The sequence below is a fragment of the Chlorocebus sabaeus genome, chromosome 8 (assembly GCF_047675955.1).
Source record: "Chlorocebus sabaeus isolate Y175 chromosome 8, mChlSab1.0.hap1, whole genome shotgun sequence".
Classification (NCBI taxonomy): Eukaryota; Metazoa; Chordata; class Mammalia; order Primates; family Cercopithecidae; genus Chlorocebus; species Chlorocebus sabaeus.
Genome location: NC_132911.1, coordinates 41,754,042 through 41,776,058, shown reverse-complemented (window position 1 = coordinate 41,776,058; position 22,017 = coordinate 41,754,042). Strand labels below are relative to the sequence as shown.

The 22,017-nt window shown below is 39.3% G+C and overlaps 1 protein-coding gene across 3 annotated transcripts in view; it reads left to right on the top strand.

The window, feature by feature from the left end:
- KAT6A (lysine acetyltransferase 6A) overlaps positions 1-22,017 on the top strand; it is a 123,661-nt gene that overhangs the window by 74,808 nt on the left and 26,836 nt on the right. For 2 of the 3 annotated variants that reach the window (XM_007962313.3, XM_073018053.1), the window contains exons 6-8: positions 1,882-2,017; positions 3,327-3,646; positions 5,816-5,934. In XM_007962313.3, the coding sequence (XP_007960504.1) occupies positions 1,882-2,017; positions 3,327-3,646; positions 5,816-5,934 (575 nt within the window). The remainder of the gene's footprint in view (positions 1-1,881; positions 2,018-3,326; positions 3,647-5,815; positions 5,935-22,017) is intronic. The other variant, XM_007962314.3, reaches the window with a different exon arrangement.

Below are 22,017 nucleotides of genomic sequence, written 5' to 3'. Positions count from 1 at the left end.
TTACTCTCATTTGATTCCTATTCATTAAGAGGTATTTAGTTTGGGCACAGCTGCCTCATGGTTGGACTTCCATATTCATATGCTTATAATTTCTTTTAAAAAAACTTCAGCCAGTCACCCCTTTTTGTCCTATCACAAATTCCATTTTAACTCTGATTTTATAATTTATAGGCTTCTTAAGTAAAATGCCTATAGGATATTTCATAATATTTGTTTGGAAAAAGTTTTCCTGTGGATAGAAAAGGACTTAACCGTACTTTGTAGCCATGTTAACACTTTAGGTTTTCACTTGAATTCACTTATTCCACCCCCTCACCCATGGAGTGTCACTCTGTCACCCAGAATCTTGGCTCACTGCCACCTCCACCTACCAGGTTCAAAGCGTTTCTCTGCTTCTGCCTCCCATGTAGCTTGGTTTACAGGCGTGCCACCATGGCTAATTTTTGCATTTTTAGTAGAGACGGGGTTTTGCCATGGTGGCCAGGCTGGTCTTGGCCTCAAGTGATCCGTCTGCCTCGGCCTCCCAAAGTGCCGGGATTACAGGCGTGAACCACTGCGCCCAGCCCGAATTCACTTACTGATTGTTACTTTTTGAAAAATCTTAAATTTATAAGTATTAAAAAAAAATACTCACTTTTTCCACTTACATAAAGTCTGAGCAAGGGGCCTTCTAAGAGTCCTTCAAGATAAGAAAGTTTTGTTTTGTTTTGTTTTGTTTTTTTGGAGATGGAGTCTCCCTCTGTTGCCCAGACTGGAGTGCAGCGGCACAATCTCAGCTCACTGTACCCTCTGCCTCCTGGGTTCAAGTGATTCTCCTGCCTCAGCCTCCTGAGTAGCTGGGACTAGAGGCGCATCACCATGCCCAGCTAATTTTTTTTTTGAGATGGAGTCTGGCTTTGTCGCCCAGGCTGGAGCGCAGTGATGAAATCTCGGCTCACTGCACCTCTGCCTCACAGGTTCAGGCGATTTTCCTACCTCAGCCTCCCGAGTAGCTGGAACTACAGGCCCATGCCACCGTACCTGACTAATTTTTTGTGTTTTTAGTGGAGACAGGGTTTCAGCATGTTAGGATGGTCTCGATCTCCTGACCTCATGATCTGCCTACCTTGGCCTCCCAAAGTGTTGGGATTACAGGCGTGAGCCACTGTGTCTGGCCTGCAGCTAATTTTTTTTTGTAGAGATGGGGTTTCACCATGTTGGCCAGGCTTGTCTCAAACTTCTGACCTCAGGTAATCGGCCCACCTCAGCCCCTCAAAGTGGTGGGATTACAGGCATGAACCACTGCGCCCAGCCAAGAAAGATTTCCTTAAGACTCTATTCCTGTGTGGTTAACTTCTACAAAAGAGATTATATAGCAGCTTTAGGCAGGAAACTTTTTTTTTGTTTTTTTGAGATGGGGTCTCACTCTGTCGCCCAGGCTGGAATGTAGTGGTGCGATCTTGGCTCACTGCGACCTCTGCCTCTCGGGTTCAAACAATTCTCCTGCCTCAGCCTCTCAAGTAGCTGGGACTAGAGGCACATACCACCATGCCCAGCTAATTTTTGTATTTTTGGTAGAGACAGGGTTTCACCATGTTGGCCAGGCTGGTCTTAAACTCCTGACCTCAGGTGACCCACCCGCCTTGGCCTCAGTGGACTTCAGGTGCAGTCAGTGGACTTCAAGTGCAGACTTGAAGGTGTATGTGAGTCTCTTCCAATTATTTGTAGAATTTTGTGTGTATATGTTTTAATGTTTATTTTGGGTGGGGGGGCGGTATTCATCAGTTTTTCTAATGACAATCTTTTACCTGAAAAAGTTAAGATTCTGACTTAAGACTATCTGAAACCTTTTAGTATATTTATGTCTGTCACACTTGTATGTGGAATTTTATTTTTTTATAGGCATGTGGATATGTCAAATATGTCGACCTAGGAAAAAAGGACGAAAACTTCTACAAAAGAAGGCAGCACAGATAAAACGGCGCTATGCTAATCCAATAGGACGTCCAAAAAACAGGTTAAAGAAACAAAACACGGTGTAAGTTGTACTTGTGGCAAGGTGAGGGGAGAAAAGGATAGGGTCTTCTCTATAGCGTAGGATTCACTTGTTTTCTCTATGAAAAAACTTTTCCATTGTCATATCTGGCACTTTTGAATAGTAATAATGGCTAACACTTACTGAGCCCTTAATAAGTGCCAGATACTGTTCTTAGTGCTTTACATGCATTGAATTGTTTAATTCTCCCAGCAACCCAGTGAAATATAGCTGCTGTTGTTAACTTTCGTTTTTCTAAGGAAGAAACTAAGGCATAGTACATGTTGAACTGGGATGAAAATCCAAGTAGTCTGGCACCAAAGTCTGACTCTTAACCATTGCCTTATGTTGCTTCTCTTATATAAAAACAGGAAAGAAAAAGTTGTTACTGTGACATTTCACATGCCCCTCTCCTGATCTTGTCTCAGTTGTTAATATCTATTAGGTGTACAAACCACTGGATAGGTTCTTCCTGTTGAGGTGATGGCTAAGTCCCATTTTTGTGTTCTTGGACTGTAAAATAATTTGAATGTTTTCATCTATTAGCAGAAATCAGAAATTGTGGACTAGAAAGCTGGGCTATGTCTGGAGGAGGTGGGGCAAGATTCAGAAGCTAGTTTTGTCTTTTTAAAAATATCTGTAGTAACTCACCTTTGATAAATATGTAAATATCTTCAGGCTTGTCAACCTCCCTTTATTCTCAAAAGTTTTACTTACCTTTTTTACATGTAAGACTATCTTGAAGGTGATATAACTGAAATGAATGGGCATTAGCAACCTGAAGTGTGCAGAACCAGTATTGTAGTCTGTATTCAAAATCTTAAATCAAGCTTTGATTTTCCTATAAAATGATCTTTTGATTCCCAGCCTTCAAAGAATAACCTGGCCTTGTGTTTTAGAGATAAAAGTATAACTTTGAGTTGGTGTAGAGATCACAGTGTAGTAGAACTTTATACCTGGAAGGATCTTAGTTGTTCTTAGTCCAGTTCTCATTTTACAGATGAAGACGTATGTTTAGAAAAAATGTGATTTGTCCAAGTTGTACAGCTAGTAAGAGAGAGAGTTATGACTAGAACAAGTCTTCTGACTCCTGGCCTGTAATTCTTTGCACTATAAGTAGGCTTTCTGGAAATAGATGTTTCTAATATTTAATTTTCATTCATAGAGTACTATTTATCGTTTGCAGAATATTCTTAAAAATACAGATTTTAATAAAGGTATAGGTTACTTACTAATTATATGTTGTGTATTAAATAGGAACCCTATAAGTATCTTTTTTAATAGTTACCCTTTCTCCTGTTTAATTATTTAGATCAAAAGGTCCCTTCAGCAAAGTTCGAACTGGCCCTGGAAGGGGTAGGAAACGAAAAATGACTCTTTCCAGCCAATCAGCATCATCATCATCAGAAGAAGGATATTTAGAACGGATAGATGGCTTGGACTTCTGCAGAGATAGCAGTGTCTCCTTGAAGTTCAACAAGAAAACCAAAGGGCTCATTGATGGCCTTACCAAATTTTTTACCCCTTCCCCTGATGGGCGGAAAGCTCGTGGGGAAGTGGTGGACTACTCTGAGCAATATCGAATCAGAAAGAGGGGCAACAGGAAATCAAGCACTTCAGATTGGCCCACAGGTAAGAGTTTAGAACAAACTTAGAAACAAATAGTATTCTGTACATGTATTATTTGGGATAACACTAATTATCTATAATAGATTTATATTTGATTATAAAAAATTGGTTATATAATATAAGAACACATTGAAAAAAACATATAGATGATACTGAGGTGGTAACTATGGCAGAAATTTAGAGGATGGAGATAAAGTTGCAGAATGGGACCATAGGAACTCTTAGGCAAAAGGAAGCTGCTTTTTTATAGAAGCGCAGAGAATCTGCCTACAGAAACTTGGGGTGTAACCTTGAGGATTACTTTACATTTCATAAATTACTGAAGAAATCATATGGTGAATGTTGTGATGCCTGCTTATTCCAGGAAGGAAACTGGAAAGAATAGAGCTGGGTAAAATGCTGTTTATCTAAGCATGAAGAAAAGACCAAAATATATGCAGATGTGATGAAGTCATTGACTTTTCTACTTCAGATCTTGACAAATACAGTTGTAAGTCATGGATTGCACTTAAAAAGGGAGAGACAGAACGACAGCTCCAGGCTGCGTGTGTATCAGGCTAAGTTCCCTAGTTTTCAAAGTAGAAAACATCTGTGGAAAGGACTTAATAATGTAGCAGATCATTCAAGTCAGAGGATAAGAATTTGATTAACTGTCTGATAAATTAAAGCTTAAAATAGCCTTATTGCTGAGCCTTGAATTTAGAGAAACTAACCCTGTGAAGGAAGTAGAAAGGGCTTGAAGAAAGTAGAATGAGAATGAACTCTTTTGGATCACAAAGGCCAGAGTTGTAGTGTCTCATCTACTGCAAGAGAATTCCCTCACCTTGGTTTCCTCCCTGAATGTCTCCTCGGTGAGGGAGAGTGTATTCACTGCTCTCATTCCTGCTTTCATAAATAGTTGATTGTCCAGTGCAGGAGAGAAAGTCCTTGTAATTGTTAGAGTCCCCTTTGTATGCTTTATTGATTGGTCTTTCACCCTAGTGATGATCAGCTAATTACTCTTTAAGCATTCAAGACTCTTCATGTCTTTATCAGCCTGCAGATAAGCTCCAGGTCTGAGCATGTTTATCTAAGAAAATACGCAATCCGTTTAAACTTGGAAAGAATCTCAAAGTAAATCCTAATGAAAGACATTTTTGAATTAACCTTTTGTACTGGAGATGGTTTATTAGAAAAATTACTAGAAAGCTTTTGAAATAGAAATTGTTAGAGCAAATGTATCAAGTATATGGAGAACCAATATTGAATTTTAGGCAGTGGTGTGAGCATTTGCTTTAATAGGCTCTGTCATTTTCTTTATGAATTATAAAGTTTAAGTACCAAATGCTGTATTAGAGAGGTGCCTGCATCATGCACTAGGGGGCGTTAAAGTCACATAGTACCTTTAGACTGTACTTTTTTCTTCCAGTTTGGGAATGTTGTCAACAGTGAGTCCTTGACCTTTTTCTTCTTGTGTTAAGTTAATAATAAATGGCCTCTATGTGCAGTTGACTTGAGAAGAACTGTCACCAATTGGTCTTTTCAGCCATACTCATAAAAAGAGCAAATGAGCCCATCAGCAGTGTCATCTTCAACTGCAAAGGATAATGATCTGCATAATTCCCAAATACTCTTTTCACTAGTTCTTTGCCCACTTGAGGAAGTTCCATCATTTTGTAGATAATTATCATACGTTTTCATATTTACCCAGATGATTATCATCTGTTATCCTCAGGTTTGTGGAGTTTGTGCTTTAAAAGGGCACCCAGAATGTGATGGGAGTTAGCACTTCTGACATCAATTAAGGTAGCTCAAGAGGTTTTTTTGAACATTAATATATTAAACCTATACTAAAAGTGTCAAATTTATACTGTTTCAAAATGAAATTTATAATCCTTATACCATTTTTCTGTCTGCCTTTCTGTGTATTAAAATATAATCTTTTAATGAAATTTAAATTTAGTTATGTAATATTTTTAGGAAGCTTTAAGACAATTCAGGATTTCCACTATAAGGCAGATTTAATACATAAATATTATTTATTGAGTAGTATTCTTCTAGGAGTCAATTTAATGCTATATTCTTCTTTGTTATATATTAAGTTATTCAAATTTAAATAAAGACTTGAAATTTTTTCTAGTTCATGTATTAATCTGAGGATAGTTAACATGTGAGCTCTTTTTTTATATGCAGACAATCAGGATGGCTGGGATGGCAAACAAGAAAATGAGGAGCGACTTTTTGGGAGCCAGGAAATCATGACTGAGAAAGATATGGAATTATTTCGTGATATCCAAGAACAAGCACTGCAGGTAAAGTTGGATATTCAGGTTGGACATTCAAGCAACTTGTTCATGGCTGAGAAACAGCAGATTAATTACATTATGGGATAAGCACTAACAGCAGTTTGCCTAGTCTCAGAATAGTGGTGGTTTGTGTGTATATGTAGTTCTGCTGGTTATAATATTCCTTTCAAACCCATGATAACTGCTTTGGTTTTGCAGATAAGCAAATGGCTTTGACTAGGCTTTGACTATCAGTATTAAATAAGCTTGGTTTATTTTTGTCTTACTATATGAAGAATTTGGGATTTGACCAAAAACAAACAAAAGACAAGCTTCTCATGAGTGATAATAAAGCACCCATATTTATTAATTCAAGAAATATTTCATGCCTGTAATCCTAGCACTTTGCCAGGGTGGGTGGATTGCTTGAGTCCGGGAGTTCGAGACCAGCTAGGGCAACATGGCGAAACCCCATCTCTACAAAAAATAGAAAAATTAGCCAGGCATGGTGGTGTACAACTGTAGTCACAGCTATTTAGGAGGCTGAGGCAGGAGAATTGCTTGAGCTGAGGAAGTGGAGGTTGCAGTGAGCTGAGATCATGCCACTGTACTCCAGCCTGGGTGACAGTGAGACCCTGTCTTTAAAAAAAAAAAAAAAAGAAAATTGCAGTTCTTTGACACATGGCAAGATTATATAGGCAAAGAGTCTATGTGCCAGATGCTGGAGATGCCAGTGAATGACTGAATTCTTTCCCTGAACTATACGAGAGATTTCTGAATAAATAATGTCATTAACATGAAAAGTTCAATTATAGAATACTTCGTGTTTTGGGAGAATAGGGAAGCCAGCTTCTACTTCTGCCTGGGGAGGTCAGAGGAGGATTCATTGAGGGGCCTTAAAGGATATGTAGGAGTTGTGCATATCCCTTAAAGGGATTATGTAGAGAGTTGGTTCTTATATAATCAGAAGGAACAGAAGTGAAGATGGAATAGACTTGAAGATAAGGGAAAACATGCTTAATTGTGGGAATTAAAATGGCTCAGGATAAAGAATATAGGGTGTGGAGAATGTCAGGAGGTGGTGGAAGAGTGCAAGGCCTGGATCATAAAGGCTCTTCCAGATTATGTTCATTTATTTTTTGTCTTTTCCTTCTTTGCCACCAGCAAATGTACCATGTAAGCCAAGTTCTCTATCTCTTATCTTGAAAAGGATTTCTAGGCTGGGTGCAGTGGCTGGCTCACTCCTGTACTCCCAGCACTTTGGGAGGCCGAGGCGGGTGGATCACAAGGTCAGGAGTTCGAGACCAGCCTGGCCAGCATTGTGAAACCCCGTCTGCTAAAAATACAAAAATTAGCCAGGCATGGTGACACATGCCTGTAGTCTCAGCTACTCGGGAGGCGGAGGCAGAAGAATCGTTTGAACCCAGGAGGTGGAGGTTGCAGTGAGCCGAGATCATGCCACACCACTCCAGTCTGGGCAACAGGGTGAGACTCCATCTCAGAAAAAAAAAAAAAAATTCTAAGGCTGATGCCGAGGATTCTAGGGAAAACTCTTTGTATTAAGAGAACCAGTGGTGGTGAATAGACTGTTGATGTCGGTCATTGTGTGAGTACTTTTGAAAATATAAAACAGCAGTACAAATATTCAGTACACATTTACTCAGCATTCTGCTGTATTATGATTTAACAAAATATTAGCTTTGAGTCAGGTGGGCCTGGGTTCAAGTCTTGGTCTGTTGTTTACTAACTTCTGCTTTGAGCAAGTTGCCCTCAAAGCTTGTTTCCTTTCCTGCTAATATGTTGTTATAGGTACTCTAGTAGAAATCTACATGGACTTCAGTGGGAACTGAAAGAAGGCAGTAATTATGTTCTTCCTGACTGAAAGAATTGTTTTTTTTTCCTCCCCCGAGTAAGTTGCAGACATAATGTTAATATCCCTTTACTCCTAATTATTTATGTATATTTCCTAAAAACAAAAATGTTCTCATACATGACCATGATCCAGTCGTCAAATCAGGAATTTAACACAAATGAAGTACTATTATCTAATTTAGTTATCACGTCTCTCTAAGTCTCCTTCCAATTGGGAACAGTTCCTCAGTCTTTATCTTTCATGACCTTGACAGTTTTGAAGTGCACGGGTCATTTATTTTATAGAATGTCATCACTTTGAGCTTGTTTTATTTTTCATGCTTAGAAAATTCCACAGGTGTGCTGTGTCCTTCTTAGTGTGTCACATCAGAAGGCATGTAATATCCAAGTTCTCATCACAAGTGCTGCTAACAGTGACCACCTGGTTTAGGTGGTGTCCATGTTTCTTCTCTAACATTATTACTTTCTAGCTATAATTAAATATCTTGGGGGGACATACTTTGAGACAGAAATGCAAATATCCTGTTTTTTATCAAACTTTTATCTACCACATGTAGCATCCAGAGATGATTCTTGCCTGAATCATTTACTTTGTTGGTGGCCAAACATTATTTTCTAGTTCTGTCATTTCTTTGGCATTTATTAATTGGCATTCTACCGTAAGAAGAAGCTTTTTCTTCTTCCTATTTATTTATTTTATTTAAACTCATAGATTATTTTGTGGGTTATAATCCATTGCTATTAGTGTTTATTTTGATGCTTAAGTTGTTCCAGATTTAGGCAGAGGGGAACTCCTTTCTAGAAGCTCCTGTGTCCTTTTAACACATCATCATCATTTTTATTTACTTCTGGCCATAGCAAGATGTTCTAGGCTCTTACTGTTGTAGCCATAGATCCTGGCTTTTAGTGGTAAACGAGAGTAAATGGTAGCTCTATCCTATACTTGCTTAGGGCCACAGAGATGTCATCTTGATTTTTTTTTTTCTCTGTTATACTTCACTTTCAGTCCATCAGCAAATCCTAATGGTTCTGCCTTCAGAATATGTCTGTATTTGCTACTGCCAACCCACTGTCATCGCTGGCTTAGGCTGCTGTAATTGCCTCCAGACTAAACTTGCTTCTGCTTCTGCTTCTGCCCCTACCCCACTTTCTATTTTATTTACATGGGGGCCAGGGTAATTATTTTCAGACGTAAGTTGGATTATACTACTCCCTTGCTCAGAAAACCTTTCATGTCTTTCAGTCTTCTTTAGAATAAAAAAAAAAAACAAAAAACAAAAACAGTCTGTTCTCTCATCTCCAAGGCTGTATATGATCTTGTGCCTGCCTCCCTCTTTGGCTGCTCTTCTTGCTCTCAGGCTACTCCAGCCACAGCTGCTGCCTCTTCTTCAGACACACCAAGCACGCCTGCCTTGGGCCTTTGCAGTTGCTGCACCTTGCCTCGATGGCCCTTCCTCTAGAGTCAGTGATTTGGTAGGTTCACTGCCCATTCCATTTGTCTTGCTCATATATCATCTTACCGGAGAGACACTCCTGACTCCCACACGAAGATAGCTTACAGCCCATTTGGTCCCTCTATCCCCTGACATGCCTGCTTTTTCTGCATAGTACCTATCACCTCTTGAATTTAAATTTTTTATTTCTAGAATGTAAGTGCCTTGAGAACGAGGACTTTCTTTTTGGTCACTGCTGTCTACTGAGTACTTGGAATATAGTAAAGCCTCAGTAAATACTTGCCTAATGAATGGAGGATATTGAATGAAATTTTATTATGGGAGAAATGGAACAGGGGTTGAAATAATAGAAAGGTGCAAGAAGGATGACCAAAGAGAGTTAAACGGGGTGCTAAGCCCTGCTGAGGCTTGGGGAGACAGTGTAAATGCTTATTGATGGTAATCGGGCTAATCCTATGTTTCTTTCTAGCAGTTTATTAAACCCAGGATTGTCTGTGTATGTATTGGCACCAAGGAAATAAACAGCTAGATCTTGGAAGTCTAATTCATGCTTATTCTTGTTAGCAGTGCCCTGAAATTCTGATGATGTTGCTGTTTCTCCATGAGGCTTATTCATTAGCATCATGCACCTTCTTTGGTACCAGCACTATAGGGCAAACGAAAAGACACAGACTCTGCCTTCATGAAGCTTTTAGTTTCACAAATAGATAATAAACACTCATAAAAATAAAACTGTACTTACAAACTGATAGTAGGAAGGAAATAAGAATGCAGTGAGGGATTCTGACTGGCTGGGCTACGGTGCTGAGGATTGGGGTTGGAGTGTTTATGGGTGCTGAGGATTGGTGTTGGAGTGTTTATGAGAAGGGAAGACTTTTGAAGAAGTAACAATTTATACATAGTTCCAAAAGATTATTCAAAAGTCAGCAGAGTAAAGAGCTAGAGAAGATTATTTCAGAGACAAGGGGACTGCTTATGTAAACATATAAGGGAGTGAAAGTAGTTGATAAACTTGAGGAACTGAAGTTCAGTGTAACTCAAGTACTGTGAACAAAAGAGTTGCACAAGGTGAAGCTGGGGAAATAGACTGAGTCCAGAAGTTAGGATTGGGGTTTTTATCGTAATTGCAATGGAAAGACATTGAATGGTTTTTAGCAAACAGCAAGATAAATTTTATTAAAAAGTGGTTTTTCTTGGCTACTACGTAAAGAGTGGTTTAGAATTAAGCAAAAGTAGAAGCTGGGAAACCACTTTGCAGGCTTTTCCAGTGATCAGGATGAGAAAAGATGTTAGCTAGGACTAGACGGGTGGTGGTAGAAAAGGGAGAGAAGTGGATGGATTTAGATGTATTTTGGAGATGGAATCAGCAGAACTTAGTGATGAGTTTACTGTGTAGCTTGAGGGAGCAAGAGATGATCAAAGATGACTTCCAAGTTCTCTGACTTAATAATGAAAGTGATTTGAAGCTACTTGGGAAAGTTCATGTTGACTAGAGGACATTTTGAATAATAAAAAGATTCATAAATATAGTGCAGAAAGTCATTTTTGGAGCATAGATATAGCTTAGAAGCTGCTTGAACCGGTGTTTCAAAAATTTTGGAGGAAGATTTTATTACAGGGTCTTTGGTAGTCTTACAGCAACATCAGCAAAAGACATATGGTAAAGGAATCAATATTAGAATCCATCCAACTAATAACACGTTGTTTATTGAATGCCTACTATGTTCTAGATACTAGACTACGTGTAGGGGCTATCAGAAAGACATAATTTCTGTTCTCTTAGAGCTTATAGTCTGGAAGGGACTATCTTGAATAATCAAACTTTGCATGGAACATTATCTAAGTCAAAGATAATTGAAATGTTGAGCAAGATTTATTTCAAAAGGAGTCAGCCACTCATTGGTTTTGATTTTTTTTAAAAACTATTGCAGGCAGTAGGGTAAGTATGGATGTAGTTTGCCTAGTACTGTGTTCCATCATTATCTATACAACATACACGTCCATGAAAAAGAACCACCTCTGGATACAAAAGTGGAAGCATAAAAATTTAGTAGTATAGGTTTTTGTTCTAGAATTTTATTTCAACTATGATCTTATGAGCTTGGAGAAATTACTTTTCTTAAAAGGCTCTATCAGTAGAAAGAAGCATTTGTATTCAGTTCATTCCAGTGGAGCATGACAGCCTTCTTGAAATATATAGAATGATTTTTACATAAAATATCAAAGAGCACATTGTATTTTCATACAAATTTTAATGCTTTCTGATTTTGAAGGATTCCTTTGGTTTTTGTGTGGTTCTGGGAAGTTTCAGAGCATTTTTGAAATCCGTGTGGGTTATTAAAATTTCTTCTTTGCTTGAAGAATTAAATCATTACTAAAAATATAGTAAGCTAGGTTCAACAACTTTATTAACCCCACGATGTAGAGGTGTTATGCCATTTTACATATGAGGAAACCAGCACTTTTAGTTCAGTGACTTCCTGTAAGTTTTTATGCTAGTAATAGTGCAGCCGAAATTAAAACTTAGGCCTGTGTGACTTCCAATTCTGTACCCTTAATCACCGTAACATCCTGCATTATTCTGTATGCAGGATATTAGGGGAGTAGCAAAATCATTAGGCATGTGCTAAATGTAGGTAGGTAAAGGTGCTTAGGAAGATACACAGCAGACAGTAGCTTAGAGTACCAATGAAACATAGTGCATTGCTGTATTAAATAATTCAGACTTGTCTCATATGTTCACAGTATACTAAAATGTGTGAGAATTGGTGCAATCTGAGATGATCACAGAAGCAGCAGGCCTCAGGAATGATGAGGATTTAGGTAGATGGAGAGAACTAGGGCCTATCAGATGGAGTAAACAACATTAACTTCAGCTTTGAGGAAGAAATGACTACTATACAGGAGTCCCTGCTTGTCCACCAGTGATTTGCTCCAAGATCCCCAGTAGATGCCTGAAACCGGGGACTGTACTGAACCCTGTATGTACTGTATTGTGTTTTTTCCTATACATACATACCTATGCTAAAGTTTAATTTATAAATTAGGCATAATAAAATATTAATAATAAAACAATTCTAACAGTATACTGTAATAGTTATGTGAATGTGATCTCTAAATCTCTTAGTGTACTGTTGTACTGTACTCACTCTTCTGACGGTGTCAGATGATAAAATTTGCACTGAGGCTGACGACAGATAACTAGTACCTCGGAAAGCAAAGCTGAGGATAAGGGGAGACTCCTATAAATAATTCTAGCTGGAGGGCAAAGATATATTATCTGTGTATTCCAAGAACCTGCCACTGAGATAGCAAGCAGAAAGTCACATTTATCTGGCACTCACTGCGTGAATGGCATAGTGCTCTAAGTTCTGTGCAAATATCAACTTGTTTAATCTTTTCAACAAATCTAATAGTGACTTGCCCAACTAAGTTGACTCAGTGAGATAGGATTTGAACTGTGCTAGCTTTTTCTAGTTCCCAGGCTCTTAACTACTATCTTAATAAGTAAAGTTGTACTAAATTATCCAGTGAACTAAAAATACATCTATGCAGCCTTTAATATGTGACTTAGTTTAATGGGTACTTTAACACACTAAACATCCCCCCACTTCCCATGCCTACTTTCAGCAATATCAAAGAGAAATCACTTAAACAACAGCAAAAAGATGTCATGGGGGTACCTTAAAATCCTGTCATGCTGAAACTAACATCTTGTTACTAGCTTTCAAAACCCTTCAAAATGCAGCTTAATACTAGTAATTCAATGTATTACTTACCATTGCCCAACAGATGTTCCACCCTGTTTTATCTTAAACTAAACTCCAGCCATTCCTCACTTTGCATGGTGCAATGTTAACTGAAACCCATGCTTATCGAACTAAGGTAGATTGAAGGAACAGGAGATGATCAAAGATGACTTCCAGGTTCTCTGACTTACTGTAATAAAGAAAGTGGTTTTAAGCCAACTGGGAAAGTTCATCTTGGCTAGATAAGAGGATGTTTTGAATAATAAAAAGACTCATAAAGGTAATGCAGAAAGTCATTTTTGAGGGCATAGATACAGCTTAGAAACTGCTTCACTTGTGTTAGGGTTGGCAAAATATGGCCCGTGGCCCAGTCCCATCCACAGCCTGTTTTGTATGACCTGCAAGTTAAGGATGGTTTTAATATTTTTAAATAGTTGGACAGAAATAGAATAATATTTAGGGACATGTGAAAATTATGTGAAAAATGTCAGTGTTCGTAAATAAAGTTTCATTACAACACATACACAAAACCCATGCATATCAGAACTAAAGTCAAATCTGTCACCTCAGAAGCAAGGACACAATTCTGATGTGTACCTGTTTCCATTAACACAGTGCCATCAAAAACAAGGACTGCCTGTCTTACAACACCTTTATGGGCAGATACTGTGTTTTCTATATCATCTCCACAGTGTGACTTGCATGTAGTAAGTCCTCAAATATTTGTTGATGTGATGGACCAATAATCACCCTATCTCCTAATCCCCCTTTTATCTGTGGTTTTGCTTTCCATGGTTTCAGTTACCCTTGGTTAGCCAAGGTCTGAATTTTATTATCATCATTATCTCCTCCTCCTCCTCATCATCAGAAGGGTGCACACTGTGCAGTAGGATATTTTGAGACAGACCACAATTCGCGTAACTTTTATTACAGTACATCGTTGTAATTGTCCTATTTTTAGTTATTGTTGTTAATCTCTTTCTGTGCCTAATCTATAAATTAAACATCATAGGTATGGATGTATAAGAAAAAACATAGTGTATACAGGTTGAATATCCCTTATCCAAAATGCTTGGCACCAGAAGTGTTTTGGATTTTGAATTTTTTTTCCCCAAATTTTGGAGTATTTGCATCATATGCTTAGCAGTTGAGCATCCTCAATTCAAAATCTGCAATGTTCTAATGAGCATTTCGTTTGAGTGTCATTAGTGCTCAAAACGTTTCAGATTTTGCAGCATTTCAGGTTTCAGATTTTCAGATTAGGTATACTCAACTTGTATAACATTTAATACTATCTGCAATTTTCAGGCATTCACTGTGGGTTTTGGAACAGTGTATTCCCAGTGGGTGGATAAGGGGGACTGTTGAATAAATGAGTCATTAAAGCCATGTGGTTAGTAATAGATAACCCTCTTACTATATGCCAAATACTATATTCAGCATTATATATTTGTTTCATTTAATGCAACTTTGTTATTAATTACTTGGCCTTATTTTACAAATGAAGACATGGAAACATTAGGAGGATTATTTTACCTAGAGTTATAAATTGTTAAGTTTCAGAGTCAATATTTGAACCCTGGTATTGTGACACCATGGCCTTAATTCTTAACTGCTTAATTTATGATATAGTATTACTATGGAGATATGCATAAGTTGCAGTGAGAATGAACAGGAAGACATCTAGGGATGTTATTGTTCTATTTTTAGTTATTGTGGTTAACTACAATTTTAAGTCTTCGTAGAGGAGGTGACATTTGTGTAGGGTGTTGAAGGGATGAGTAAGAGTTTACTATTGGAGAAGAGTGAGAAGGCATTTCTAGTAGAAAGTTTGGGTGTGAGAAATCTTATATTCTTGGAGCTGTGTGTAGTTGGTTGTAGTTCAAACAAGAGATGAGATTGGAAAGGTACTAGATCATGAAGATGTTGTGTTTCATATTAAGGAGTTTTTACTTAATTTGTAGGTAAAGTAGTTCTTTAAAGTAGTTAAATAGTAGCTAAATAGCTCTTGGGGAACTGCTAAAGAATTTCTAAAAAGTGGATGACGTATTTGCATTTTAGAAACTCAACTCTGGTGATACTGTGAGCAATGGATTGGAGAACACCTGAGCAAGGGACCAGTCAGATGATTACAGTAGTCAAAATGAAAAGTGACTAGGGCCTAAATGAAGGTAGAAGAGATAGATAGGAGACAGAGATAGATAATCATTTTGAGAAAGACTTAAGATAGAATGGAAAAGACTATTGTTGGATTGGGAGTTAGGATTGAAGGAGAGGGCAGAACCAAGTAGGTCTTCTAGTGTTCTATTTGGAGTAGATGATGATATTACATGTAGGAATATAGGAAAAGGAGCGTATTTAGATGGAAGAAGAGACCATGCTTACATAGGTGTGGGACTGTGTGAAATCTAAAGTGGAGAACTTTGGTAGATGGTTGTGTACGTGTATATACAGGAGACCTTGGGTAGGAGATTTGCCATGTTACCAGCACACAGGTGATTGTTGATAAAGTTTTTGTCTTGGATAATATTTATCTAATAAAAAATATAACTGATTACTGGTTACCATGTTCCAAGCACTAGAGATTTAGCAGTGAACAAAACGTTAAAAAAAAAAAATTCCTTACTCTTGGGAGCTAACAGTTTAGTTTGGGTTGGAATGGGGTAAAATAAATGGTATGCCATGTGGTAGCGTTATGGAGAAAAAGCAGGGGAGGAAGAGGGAGAATTCAGAGGGAGAGGATTAATGTGTGCAATGTTAAATTGGTTGGTTGGGGACTGTCTCTCTGACATTTAGCAAAAACCTGAAGGAGGTGAGGAGATGAAACATGTAGGTAACGGGGGAATAGCATTCCAGGCATAGTAACAGGAAATGCAAAGACCCTGAGTCACGATTTGTGCATGATCAAAGAAGTACAAGGAATCCAAAGTGATTAGAACCAGGTAAGGCTCAAAATAGCAGATGGCAAGGACAGAAAGGTAACTGAAGGCTGGCTTTTGTAGGGTCTTCTTGGCTGTTGTAAGGACTTTGACTTTTACTCTGAATGAGATAGGAACCCTGGGAGGGTTTTGAGCAGAAGAGTGACTTTGGTTTTAACAGGATTACTCTGGCTCCTGTGTAGATTGAGGCGAGGCGGGGCTCGGGGTGGGAGGCAGAGGGCAGTATAGAAGCAGGGAGAACTTCGGGAGACTCTTAAAATTATTGAAGTAAGAGACGTGGTGTTTTGGATCATGGTGGTAGTAGTGGAATTGGAATTCCCGATTATGTTTTGAAGGTAGACCCTTTGGGATATGTTGATGCATTGTGAAAGCAGGGAATCCGAGACGATGCCAGAACACAGTTGGAAGATGGAGTTGCATCTGCTGAGATGGGGGAATAGGAAGAGCACATTTGGGGAAAAAATTTAGGAGTTTGATTTTGGATGCATTAAACTTGACATGCTTATAAGACAGTTCAAGAGGGGATATCAAGTAGATAGTGGGATATGTGTCTCTGGAGTTCAAAGAACAGGTCTGGGCTGAAAATTTCGATTCAGGACTCACCAGCAAGTAGGTTGTTTTTTGAAAAATGAGACTAGATGAGATCACCAAGGGAGAAGAGAAGAACTTTGGGTCTAGGTTATTCCAACTTTTAGAGATTGGAGAAACTGAGAAGGAATGGCCAGTAAAGTAGGAAAAAAACCATGAAGGTGTAGTTCCTTAAAAGCTAAGTGAAGAATGTGTTGTAAGAAGGAAGGATCAATTTTTAAATTCTGCAAATAGACCAAGTAAGATGAGAACTGAAAATTGACTGTCCAGCTTAGCAACAAGGAAGTAATCTTGAGAAACTGTTTCCATGATGGGGACAGGGGACGGTGAAGAGATAATTGGAGTGGGTTCAAGAAAGAATGGAAGGAGAAATTGGTTATAGTAGTAATATGTGGCCACAGCTTTTGAGATTTTTTTACAGTAATTAGGAGCAGAGAAAGGGAGAGTTGGACAGAGCTGTGAGGGCTAAAGAAGATACCCTTTTTTTTTTTGAGATTCAGTCTTGCTCTGTCACCAGGCTGGAGTGCAGTGGCACCATCTCAGCTCACTGCAACCTCTGCCTCCTGGGTTCAAGGGCCTGCCTCAGCCTCCCGAGTAGCTGGTACTACAGGTGCATGCCACCACTGCCAACTAATTTTTGTATTTTGTATTTTTAGTAGGGATGGGGTTTCACCATGTTGGCCAGGATGGTCTCAATCTCTTGACCTTGTGATCCGCCCACCTTGGCCTCCCAAAGTGCTAGGATTACAGGGTGAGCCACCATGCCTCCCCCGCCCTTTTTTTTTTTTTTTTTTTTTTTTTTTAAATATGGAAGGAATAACAGCTCTTTGTATGCTGATGGAATGCCCTGGTAGAGGGAAAGCTGATGATGCAGAAGATAGGAGGGGGACTGTTGGGTGATGTTCTTTGGCTAGGGAGCAGGAAGATGTTATCTCATGGGAAGCTGTAGGCTCAGGAGCTCAATCTCTATCCACGATATTGGTGAAAGGCAGGATGTGTGGCACAAAGGTGGAAGCAGACCGATGTGGGTGGGAAAAATTGCGGAAGTTTTCTTTTGATTTTGTCCAGTTTAGTGCAGTAGGAAGCAAAAGCATTGGCCGAAAGTGAAGGTGGTGGAATAAGCAGGGTTGGAGGCTTGAGCAGGGGAGAAAGGATGCAGTTGTCTTTCAGAACGGGAGAGTGGAGTAGGAAGCATCAGGACCTGCTTGAGGTTTGTGGGTAGGAGTATAATGTGAGACTGGGTAGCATGATTCTCTGTTTTTCTCCACCCATGTTCACATTGAGGTAATAACTTGAATTACGTGAAGAGTTGAATTTAATAGGGGTTAGGATTTTGTTGTTAAATTAGAAGAGAAGCAAGAGAGTTAAAGGTCTCTGCAAAGGGTGGAATTACAGGGAAAAACCTTAGAATCTAAGCTGTGTAGAGAGAAAGGAGGGCATGAGGAGAGTGGAAAACTGATGGAAGCACTGGATTATGGGTCCTCCGGTTGGAAAAGATAAGATGGCCGAGGACAGAATTCTAGATTTTGTCAATATTTTATAGTAAAAGAACTAGCAAAGGAGATGGATAAAGAGAAGTCTGAATGTAGCGCAAAAAGGCTTAGGAAAAGGGAAAGATAGGAAGTAGTATATAGTGTCTTGAGCATTTGTGGCTTAGCTAGGTATCAATGTTTATACAGGTCACAATATCCAGAATCCTGAAATCTAAGGAGTCCTGAAAACTTGAAAAAAAAATCATTGTGGCAACGTAAAAGTTATTTTAACCAGATTTTCTTTTCTTTTCTTTTTTTTTTTTGAGACAGATTCTCACTGTTGTCACCCAGGCTGGAGTGCAGTGGTGCCATCTCAGCTCACTGCAAGCTCCGCCTCCCGGATTTGCACCTTTCTCCTGCTTCAGCTTCCCGAGTAACTGGGATTACAGGTGCCTGCCACCATGCCCGGCTGATTTTTTGTATTTTTAGTAGAGACAGGGTTTCACCGTGTTAGCCAGGATGGTCTCAATCTCCTGACATCATGATCTGCCCGCCTTTTTTTTTTTTTTTTTTTTTTTGAGACGGAGTCTTGCTCTGTTGTCCAGGCTGGAGTGCAGTGGCGCGATCTCTGCTCACTGCAAGCTCCACCTCCCACGTTCATGCTATTCTCCCACCTCAGCCTCCCAAGTAGCTGGGACTACAGGTGCTCGCCACCACGCCTGGCTAATTTTTTGTATTTTTGATAGAGACGGGGTTTCACCATTCACAGGATGGTCTCAATCTCCTGACCTCGTGATCCACCCACCTCGGCCTCCCAAAGTGCTGGGATTACAGGCGTGAGCCACTGTGCCTGGCCCCAGACCATTTTTAAGTGTGCAATTTGGTGGCATTAAAGACATTCACCTTGTTAGGCAATCATCACCATCATCTATTTCCAGAACTTTTTCATCTTGCAAAACTGGAACTTTGTACCCTTTAAACAACTCCCAATCCCCCCCGCCCCTGGTAAACATCATTCTATCTTCTGCCTTTATTAATTTGTCTACTCTAGGTACCATAAGTAGAATTATACAATATTTGTCCTTTTGTGTCTGGCTGTTTCACTTAGCATAATGTCACCAAGGTTCATCTGTGTTTTAGTCTGTGGCAGAATTGCCTTCCTTTTTTCTTTTCTTCTTTTTTTTTTTTTTTTAATAAGACCGAGTCTTGCACTGTTGCCCAGGCTGGAGTGCAGTGGTGCAGTCTTGGCTCATTGCAACTTCTGCCTCCCGGCTTCAAGCGATTCTTCTGCGTCAGCCTTCCGAGTAGCTGGGACTACAGGCACGTGCCACCACACCCAGCTAATTGTTGTATTTTTAGTAGAGTCGGGGTTTCACCAAGTTGGCCAGGATGGTCTCAATCTCTTGACCTCGTGACCTCGGCCTCCCAAAGTGCTGGGATTACAGGAGTGAGCCACCGGCACCCGACCATTGCCTTCCTCTTTAAGGCTGGAGAATATTCCCTTCTATGAATGTACCACATTTGGTTTATCCATTCATCCGTCAGTGGATACTTGGGTTGTTTCCACCTTTTGGTTATTGTAAATAGTGCTGCTGTGAACATGGGTGTGCAAATAGAAAACCCATATACAAAGAACTGCTTTCAGATCTTTGGGGTCTATACCCAGCAGTGGAATTGCTAGATTATGTGGTAATTCTGTTTGCTTTTTTGAGGAACCATCATACTGTTTTCCACAGCAGCTGTGCCATTTTATATTCCCACCAGCAATGGGACAAGGGTTCTGATGTTTCTACATCTTCACCAACATCTGTTATTTTCTGGTGTTCTACATTTAAAACTAATAACCATCCTAATGGGTGTGAAGTGGTATCTGATTGTGGTTTGATTTAAGTTTTCCTAATTATTAGTGATGTTGAGCATCTTTTCATGAGCTTATTGACCATCTGTATATCTTCTTTGGAGAACGGAAAGAAATTTTTTTCCAACTCATTTTGCAATAAGGTCCCACTTGACCTGAACTGAGTTACTGGCAAAACATGATCTGACCTGACGTGAGACTATTTATATTCCTTACTTATGCCAGTTAATGTGAATATTCATATGCTTTGCTAAAGAAATTTTAGTGTGTCTGATTATGGAGTGCTGCCCCAAATCCTACTAGGGTTATACACATGCATATACTATACACATGTATGTACTAATACTTCTATAAAATCAGAAAAAATCAGAATTCCAAAACACATTCTACTCTAGTCCAAGGATTTTGGGTTAAGAGTTTGTGGACTTGTAGCTTCATTTCTTTGGAAAACCAAGTTCTAGGTTTTAAAAACTTACAAACTTTGGGAATTTAGGGAGGAATTAGTTGAGGGCTATCTCTACTTCCGTCACATCTCAACCCATGTCATTCTTTTCTGTCTTTATGCTTCACTTGCCGTTCCTGCCCCGGTGCTTTTGCCTCTTAACCTCTCTGAGGCTTATTTTTTCATCTGCAGAGTGGGTATATTGTTTTCTACTTTGAAGGATGGATTGTGGGGACCAAAGGAGGTAATGACATAAGGCTCAGGTCAGAGTCTAGCACAGTAGGTGCTCCACAAATGCTGATTCGCTCTAGTTCTTAAATTCATGCTCTCTCTGTTGTGGAGCATGTGAATTCGTTCTTTTTTACCTCTTTCATCATGTAACTTAATCCCTAATGAATGGGATTACTTACTATAGTGTTTCTGTGTGAAAATGTTCAAATGCCAAAAAGACATCTCTTCTCCCCACATTTCCCAGCCTCACACTGATAATAAAGAGTTACCTCCCTCTCTCCTCAAAACATTGCACCCCCATGGGGAATGGAGAGGTAAGGGCAAATGAGAGTGCTCCAGTGGACAGATGGGGGAAGGCAGCAGCTCTGTGTTTACAAAAATTGTTAAATTATTTACACAATTTTGGTGTTCCTACCAAATCCAGAGTTGGGGATACTACAAGAATGGCCTTTTAATGTTAGAAATTGGAATTAGATGAGTCATTTAATAGAAGCTTAATTTTTTTGTAGAAGAGTAATAATCTTTTCATATAAACCGGTGGTAATAAAAGCTTTATTATCTAGCAGTAGGCATAAAGTTTTCTTTTAGTTTAGCCCAATTACTAGTGCATTTAATCTGCCCCCTTGCCACTCCCTGTTAGTTATCTTAGCTTAAAAGGTCAGTTCTGGCCTGGAACGTATGTCTTCTTTAATTTGGCATATTTAAATGAGGAGGACATGAAGTGGCAGAACTTGAGTTAAACATTTAAATATATTTTGTGCCCTTGGTTATATTAGACACCTGCTGCTTTGGAAAGTGACATGTTTAATGAAAACGTACTTTGGCTGAAATGTTAAAATGACCTAGCAAAGGTAACCTTATAGTTCAGATATGACAGTTTGATTTTGGTTAGGACTGGAATGAGTGGTTTCTAGGTAGCCATTTCTTCCTCCCTGTGTAGAGAGCCTTGCTAATTTTTAAACCTTTGTAAGAGGAAACACCCTTGCTGTGGAGGCTTGCTCAGGGGAGCTGGGAGTGGAGGCGGGCTCGCACATGAGCGCATGTGTAGGAGCGTTTCGCGGTGCAAAGGTTAAGGGCGGATGTGGGCAGAGGGGAACCTCCCACAGGTCCCATTCTGGACAGACGTGTGTAGTTGTGGTGATGTGCAAACAGCTGTACTGGAACTGGATATCCACTTTCACGTTGGGCATCCGCCTAGAAGAGCAGCTGGCAGCTGATGGGAACACCCTCAAACAACAGGCAGTGTTGCAGCAGGTGCCTGACTTTGACTTTCGGGCTTTCTATCTGATCCTTGCCTCAGGAAGTTAGATCTGGTTTCTGGTATTTGGTTATTTTGAAAGTTTCCTATACTGTTGTTACTACTTTGAGTTGTGAAGATAGATGAAAAGATACTACTTTATGAGTTAGAGTAGTTGATTCTAAAATGTAGTTTCAAGAACAGCCTTTAAAAAATCTTTTTACAAAGTTCTGTTTGGGTTTTGAGAAATGAAAGAAATCTTACTTTA